Source organism: Megascapheus bottae, chromosome 16 (genome assembly GCF_031878675.1).
Source record: "Megascapheus bottae isolate mThoBot1 chromosome 16, mThoBot2.hap1, whole genome shotgun sequence".
NCBI lineage: Eukaryota > Metazoa > Chordata > Mammalia > Rodentia > Geomyidae > Megascapheus > Megascapheus bottae.
Window position 1 is genome coordinate 45,190,463 of NC_143524.1, and position 7,865 is coordinate 45,198,327.

General features: G+C 47.8%; 1 protein-coding gene across 1 annotated transcript in view; it reads left to right on the forward strand.

Moving 5' to 3' along the window:
- Slco2b1 (solute carrier organic anion transporter family member 2B1) overlaps nt 1-5,132 on the forward strand; it is a 36,098-nt gene extending 30,966 nt beyond the window's left edge. The window contains exons 11-14 of the mRNA XM_090348426.1: nt 979-1,142; nt 1,718-1,782; nt 2,051-2,171; nt 2,995-5,132. Of these exons, the coding sequence (XP_090204552.1) occupies nt 979-1,142; nt 1,718-1,782; nt 2,051-2,171; nt 2,995-3,175 (531 nt within the window). The 3' untranslated portion in view covers nt 3,176-5,132. The remainder of the gene's footprint in view (nt 1-978; nt 1,143-1,717; nt 1,783-2,050; nt 2,172-2,994) is intronic.
- Nucleotides 5,133-7,865: the final 2,733 nt, after the last annotated feature.

Sequence of the window (7,865 nt, forward strand, 5' to 3'; positions counted from 1 at the left end):
GTTTGGGTCCTGGGGTGATGTCTTGTCACATGTGCCTTCAAGGGCCAGTCATTGGCTCAAGGACTGGCTGGTCCACGCCCAGCTTAGCTGTGCTCAAAAGGAGTCTAGGCACAAGTGAGTGAATGGGGAGAGGGAGGAAGGGTTCTGAGGCTGGCAAAGCAGCCACTGGGCACTCAGGGAAAGCGACTCAGAGCCATGGGAGAGATCAAAGGCATTTTGTGTGACCGAATTGGATACATCTGAGTGATGGATGAGGAGGAATCCCAAGAGGAAAGTCTCTAGCCTTCATGACCATCCCAGTTCCAACCTTGGAATTCCCTCTGCCTGTGCCCTGGCCCTTCCTGCTCACCCACCCAGTCCATGCTAGTAGAAGCAGGAGTGTCTTCTGTTGGATACTATCACTTCACATCTTTGCCATGCTTAAATCCTTCCAAGGCCCCCAGCCTCCACATCAGGGCTTCGAAAGTCTTCTCCCACTAGGGAGAGTCTGAGACTGCCCCAGCTGGATGGGGAGAGGCCCAGAGGGCTCCAGTGCCTGGGTCCAGGACCAGTCCTATGTGCCTACCTGAACTCTGAGTATCAAAGCCATACCACCCAAGCAGCTGTGATGTGTGGAGAAGAAGAGAGAAGCCAGGCATGCTGGCTTGGCTTGGCTTCTGATAGGTACCTGAGGGCACTGTGGCCAGACCACTTCTTAAAGCATTCCTAGCTGGAGGTTGGCCAAGTTGCCATCAGATACACCAGGGCTGACCTGGGGACACACTCCTGCTCTTCCCCCTTCTCCCCAGAGCCACAGCCCAAGCTCAACCCTGGGGGCACAGCCTATGTCCAGACACCTGCCAGGATTCTTGAACCATCAGCACTCAGCAGGCTGGAGTTCCAGACTCTGCTGGCTGGGAACTTGCCAGACTTCAAGCCCTTCACTCACACCTGCCCTTGGAGACCATTGAGAGCTCTTCTTTCTTTCCCCCATGCTAGGTTTTCTACACCAACTGCAGCTGTGTGGTGGGGGGTGGCCCAGTGCCTGCAGGCTCCTGCGACTCGGCCTGCAGCCACTTGGTGCTACCCTTCGTTCTCCTGGTCAGTCTGGGGGTAGCAGTGACCAGTGTCACCCACACGCCCTCCTTTATGCTCATTTTGAGGTAAAAGCAGGGGTGAGGAGGGTGGATGGGTACCAAGATATTCTTAACCATAGCCAGGATGAAGCCCTCAACAGAGGACTTGGAGGAAGGAGGCCATTCTAATGTCCTCTCCCATCCTCATCTCCCTTGGCAATAAGGCTTACAGAAAAGGAAACGGGCTCAGCTAAAGTCAAAAGCTGATACTGGTGCAAGTGGCAGGTAGAATAGAACTGGTGTCTCAGCTGGAGCCCAGGCCCCTGCTTCTCCCACACCATGGGCCCTCTCCTCCAGGAGGTCATCCTACGGGGGATGCCCCGCCCCCTTCCTGCTCCAGGGGCTGGAGCAAGGTGTGATCATGAGCCTAGAGATCAACACAAGATTGGGACAGGGAGTGAGTGGGCCTGGTTCATGGGAACCAGGCACCATAGATTATGGGGTAACAAATGGGCAGCTTGAATCATGTCCCCCCACCACCACTGCCTGCTCCCCATCTGTATAGAGGCTGACATCATGGTGGGAGAGATAGGCACGGTGAGAAACGCTCTTACTGCTGCCTGGTCCCTCTCATGCCTCATGCCACTGTCTTCTGTTGGTAGGGGAGTGAAGAAGGAAGACAAAACTTTGGCGGTGGGGATGCAGTTCATGCTCCTGAGAGTTCTGGGTAAGGATCCTGCTCGGGCCCCTTGGCGGTGGCGATGGGAGTACAGATGCCTGTGTGCCAGATCTGTGGGACACAGGCACAGTGAGACCCAGTCACGTCATTTACATGTGCACACGTGAGGTGGGGATAACAAGTAGAACACAGGAACCTTCTGACCCATGCTCAACAAGCCAAGAAGCCCCTCTGTGATCCAAAGCCCCTGAGGGATTGTAGGCGTCCATTGGGAGGGCAGGGGCTTCTGCTTTCCTTGAGTGTCCTCTCCCCCCAGCCTGGATGCCCAGCCCCCTGATCCACGGAACTGCCATTGATACCACGTGCATGTATTGGGCCCAGAGTTGCGGCCGCCATGCTGTCTGCCGCTACTACGATCACGACTCGCTCCGAAACAGGTGAGCACGTATGTGGAGGCTGTAGGAAGGAGACCAGAAATCCCCTGGGGACCCTAGGTGGGATATCAGCAGGGAGGAGTGGAGAGGTTCTGTGCTAGGTAGTAGGTGCTGTATCCAGTGCCAAGCCCACCATCCTGCAAGCCAGGCATATCTCTTTTAGAGATAAGGAAAGTGACAGTCACAGCTAGTGGAAACAGCTCAAGGTCACACAAATGACATCTGGCACAGCTGTTGATGACAGAGTTATGCAGGAACCTAGAGAGAGTCAGCGGATAGCTCTCAGAGGGGCTGGAGCAGGAAGAAGTCCTGCCTTCTCCAGAGCTCAGCCTTCCCATCTGTACAATGGGACCCTCAAAGGAGTCCAAAAGCATGAAAGCCATGGCCTATGTGGATGTGGAGATGACTTACAACAGGACCCAGCAGGCTCCTGCTCCAAGCCAAGCACATGGTTCCTGCCGACCAAGATTGTCCAGGATGGCTTTCTAAAGCATGTACGGTCAGCAAGGACCTGGATAAGCTACACGGGAGAGGATTAAACCCCCTGATCCCTTAGAGAGGCCCAGAGGAAGGCAGTACCAGGTTGGGCTAGAACAAGGGGTGTCCAGGCTTCTATTCCTGCCCAGCATCCTCTGCAGAACCTCCTCATTTTGCAAGGGAGAACCCCCTGGGGGTCAGCAACCCCCTCCCCTAAAGCTACAATACGTTCCATTGCACAAGGGGTATTGTTTGCTGACCCTATTTCCCCACCCCACCCAAGGACATTCATGTCCTACAGCTCAAGCTCCTGAATTCAGAGGGGTATTTTTCTTTTTCCCCCTCCCAGATTCATCGGCCTCCAGTTTTTCTTCAAAACGAGCAGCCTGGTATGTTTTGCCTTAGTTCTGGCCATCCTGAGGCAGCAGAACAAAGAAGAGAAGACCAAGGCCAGCGTATCTAGTCCTGACACAGAACAGCAATTGTTGGCATTGGAGATGGGGAAGAAGCGGGAGGATTCCAGGGTGTGAGTGGTCCTGGCCCCCTGCCCTGATCAAGAATGACAGCCCCATAATACCCCCTCTGAGCTTTTGGCCAAAGATCGAGTGTCCATAATACTGTGTTCCAATTCTGGCTTCTCTGCCGAATTGTGGAATGACTTTAGACAAACTACTGGCCTTCTCTGGGCTTTTGTTTTCCATTAGAACCAGAGTCATTAGGAAGTTGCCATTATGTAGACACTTCTGGATTGAGAGTGTCTTCTTCATTACTCCCGTAATCAAACAGGTGACTTGGAAACAAACTTGTTTCTTTTTTTTTGGGTCAGTTGTGGGACTTGAACTCTGGGCCTGGGTGCTATCCCTGAGCTCTTCAGCTCAAGGCTACTGCCCTATTCCTTGAGCCATGTGCCACTTTCAGTTTTCTGGTGATTAATTGGACATAAGAGTCTCATGGACTTTTGTGCCAGGCTGGCTTTGAACAGTGATCCTCAGATCTCAGCCTACTGATAGCTAGGATTACAGGCGTTAGCCATGGCACCCAGCTGGAACCAAATTTTCTTGAGTGAAACAACTGAAAACTTTACCTGGCATAGGAAGGTAGACCAGAGTAGTTCAGGCTGTCCTCCACATGGGCCTCAACCCAGCTCTGCCACTCACCAGCAGCATGCTTTCTGAGCCTCAGCCACTTCCTCTGATAGGCAGAAATGCATTCACCAGCTTTGGGGCTCCATCAGCCATGATGGTCTGTGGTCAGCATAGACTGTTCTCCCCAGGCTCAAGCAGCCTCCCGGGAGTGTTTATTTGGCGCCCCCTGGAGGCAGAGCCCAGAGTTGGCTTCATACTCAGGACACCCAGCTTGCCAAGTCCTTTAATGAGGGCTCTGGGCAGAAGCCTAAACTGACAGATTGTCTGATTCAGGGAATCCCAACCCTTATCCTCAGGAAGTCAAGGTTTGGGGAAGAAGCTTGCATCCTGCCTTGGCACTTCAGAGGACAAACACACAGTTATGTGCTCACTTCTATCTGTGCCTTGTTGACACATCTCACATTTTGACCTGGAGGCACCAAAGTCACTGAGGGTCTGAGAACGTGTCCCCAGGAGTGGGCAGATAACATCTGGTTCTGTGACATTTAAAATGCACAGCGACCTCTGGTTTTCTAAAATGCCTATGAGAACAACCTGGGCCTGTCACCCCCCCTTTTAGGCCTTGTCTCCCTTTCTAGCCCTTCTTATCTGGTCTGGTTATTTCCAGGGGAAAGAACAATTTCTGATCTTCCCTCAGCTCAGTCTATGTGACCACATGCTCTGGCTGGCTAGGAGGGGCGTCTGCTGATAGACATGATGGAAGTGGGGCCTACATGGCTCTTGTCCTCTGAGCACCTCCTGGTGCCAAGGCCTTCCCATATGAAAGAAGAAGCATAGAAATCTTAATTCATTCTTGAATGAATGTAAATGTTTAATAGATATCTGAGCCTGTTTTTTTGTTGTTTGGTTTGGTTTGGTTTTAAATCAGTGCCAAGCACTTCTCAAAGTCTGTTTTAAAAAGATGAGAATGTTTTTGGTGGTACTGGGTATTGAACCCAGAGCCTCATATTTACTATGCAAGTGCTTTTCCACATGAGCTATACCTTCAGTTCAAGAAGAAACTTTTTACTATGTTTATGTTCCTTCTCCTTCCTTCCTGTTTTTTTAGGTTTCGCAGTAACAATCTGGGGTTATAGATTCCACTGATTTTTAAATTTATTGTTGCATAATATCTCTTCATTAAAAAAACTCTTTAAAAAATAAACTGCATTAGAGGTTTATAACAGTTATTTAGAGTTAAGTTTGCAATGACTATTTAGATTCAAGTTTTACCAGATTCATTGTTCACCATTATTTCGGCTATATTTTGTCTTTCCCTCTTGGTATTCTTGTTTGACTTTTGTTTAGGTGGGTGACTCCTTCTAGTAATGATCTTATTTTATGGAATACAGTTAAAAAGCCATCTACCTTTTCACTTCTCTTGTGGTCATTCATGTATTACAGAAGAGGAATGGACTCAAAACACCTAAGCGACTTGCCCGAGACTATAGAGAAAGCAATGGGAAAGACAGGGTCAGAATCAGACCTGTGTGATGGAAGCTAATACAATTTGAGAATATTTCTGCATGCGTGTGCAAGTACTAAGACTTGGAATCAGGGCCTAAATGCTGTTTCCTTAGCTTTTTTACTTGAGGGTGATACCACAGCTCTACTTGTAGCTTTTTGGTGGTTAATAAGAATCTCACAGATTCTCCTGTCCAGACTGATTTTAAACAATCTGAGTAGCTAGGAACCAGTGCTCCACTTGGGAGATTAAAAAAATAAAGGAATATAAAATAATGTATGAAAGTTGAACAACCCTTAACCAGAATGCCTGGAATCAAAATGGTTTCTCACTTTGGATTTTTTTCAGATTTTGGAATATTTAGGTAGAAATAGTGAGATATCTTAGAGATGAGCCCCTAATCAAAACAAAAATTCACCTAGGTTTTATACATACCATATATGCATAGCCTAAATAACTTTATACAGTACTTTTTAATATCCCTGTACTTTGACAAGGAACTATCACATAAGATCAGGGGTGGAATATTCCACTTGTAGTATTATGTTGGTAGTCAGAAAGCTTTGAGTTTTGAAACTTTAGAATTTGGGGTTTGGGATTGGAGATGTTCATTCAACCTGTACAAAATAAGATAGGAAAGTGAATATTTATCTAGGACAAGAAAAAAAATATATCACATCATCCAGAAAAAGGAGACATATTTTAAAATGTAAGTAAAACTGCCTGGCATACCTTTCAGTATTTTTAATAGATACCTCTAAAATACATTTCCCTCTGATGACTAGAGAATTTTCCACAGACTAATTTCTGGCAGTGTGTATTTCAAACCTTGTTTTCCTTGTTCCTCTTCTACTATCCTTACATTTTCAGGGCCAAATGCCACAGATACAAGGCACGACCTCTGATGATGACACCATAATGTCACATTCTTTATGCAGAGATGGCTACCATGGCTTATCTATACACAGCGGACCTGACAAAGACATTAAATCAGCCGCTTGGCCAGATCCTGAAATGCCAATGGACACTCATTGAGCCACAAGAGAAACTGGAGTGGGGGAAAAAAAGCCGAGAAGGGGGGAGGGATTGAAATGTCTTGCTTTTGCAAATTTTCTTACATATGATCATGCAAACCTTTGGTGCCTGCCTGGTGCAGAGTCAGCTTCTGAGATGAGTTCAGAGCTGGAGAGATTTTTTTCCCCCTTGTTCTTGAAGTCTTCTGGACTGGCTGGGAAAGACATGGGGATGAGAAAGGCAAGTGGAGTGAAGAAGGGAGACAGAGGTTCCCAGAGATTCTGAGCCTCTAGGGAGCCCTGCCTCCTCCCCTTCATGTTGTCTCTGCTCAATGAAGGACCACCAGAACTTGAGTCTGTGAGCTCACTGTCTCTGGATCCTGCACCAGGGAGATGGAAGGATTTGTTGTTAACCTTCCTTGCCAGGGTCTAGATCCTGCTGCTGGTAAAGTCCATCCAAAGACAGGACAGGGACCAGAACTGATATCCTAATCCCAGGCCCTGAGATCCTTTTGCTTGTAGAAGCTGAAAAGGCACTAAAGCCGGTTGATGCCCCTGAGCCAGGAGCCATGATAGAGAGCTCATGGACACCCCCACCATTATCTGGGAGTGCTAAATTCCTGTCCCTTGACATGCGTTTGGGCTGGTCCCTCTCTACCAAACTGACTTCCTCAACCCCACTCACTGTGTAGGTTTCCATCACCACTTTATGAAGGCTCAGCTCCAGGAAAGCAGCCCAGGAGCTGCAGTTGGGGTCAGGTAGTAATATCCTTTGGGATCTGTTTATAAAGACATGGACTTTATTTTATTTACTTTTTTCTGATCCTGGGGCTTGAACTCAGAGTCTGAGCCCTGGCCCTGAATTTTTGTGCTCAAGGTTAGTATTCTACCATTTGAACCACAGCTCCACTTACAGCTCACTTTATTTTGTTTTGTTTTGTTTTATTTTTTGGTAATTTATTGGAAGATAAGAGTCTCACAGACTTTCCTGCCTGGGCCGTCTTTGACGTTTAATCCTCAGATCTGAGCTTCCAGAGTAGCTAGGATTACAGGCATGAGCCACTGGCACCCAGTTTTTATATTTCAAAAAGAAAATTCTAGCTGGAAGCCAGTGGCCCATGCCTGTAAATCCTAGCTACTCAGGAGGCTAAAATCCAAAGATTTTGGTCTGAAGCCAGCCTAGGCAGATAAATCAATGAGAGTCTCATGTTCAATTAACTAGCAAAAAGCTGGAAGGTATGGCTCAAGTGGTAGAGCACAGCCTTGAGCAAAATAAAAACTCCAGGAGAGAGCATGAGTCCCTGAGTTCAAGCCCCAGCACACACGTATGCGTGCACGTGCACACGCGCGCACACATACACACACACACACACACACACACACACACACACGAAAGAAAGCTATAATCTTATATGACATGTACACAATTGTGCAAATGATTTCAGAAGTTGAAGATGCTCTGGAGCTCAGTTATAGATCTCCCAAGAACACCATTACTGAAGGCTAAACCCTTCATGGAGTGACAAGACAGTCAGCTTGGAGTTCACACTTTTGGTCTACCACTTACTTATTCATAAAGACCTGAACATATAACGGATTCAGCACTCAGTTTGCTCAC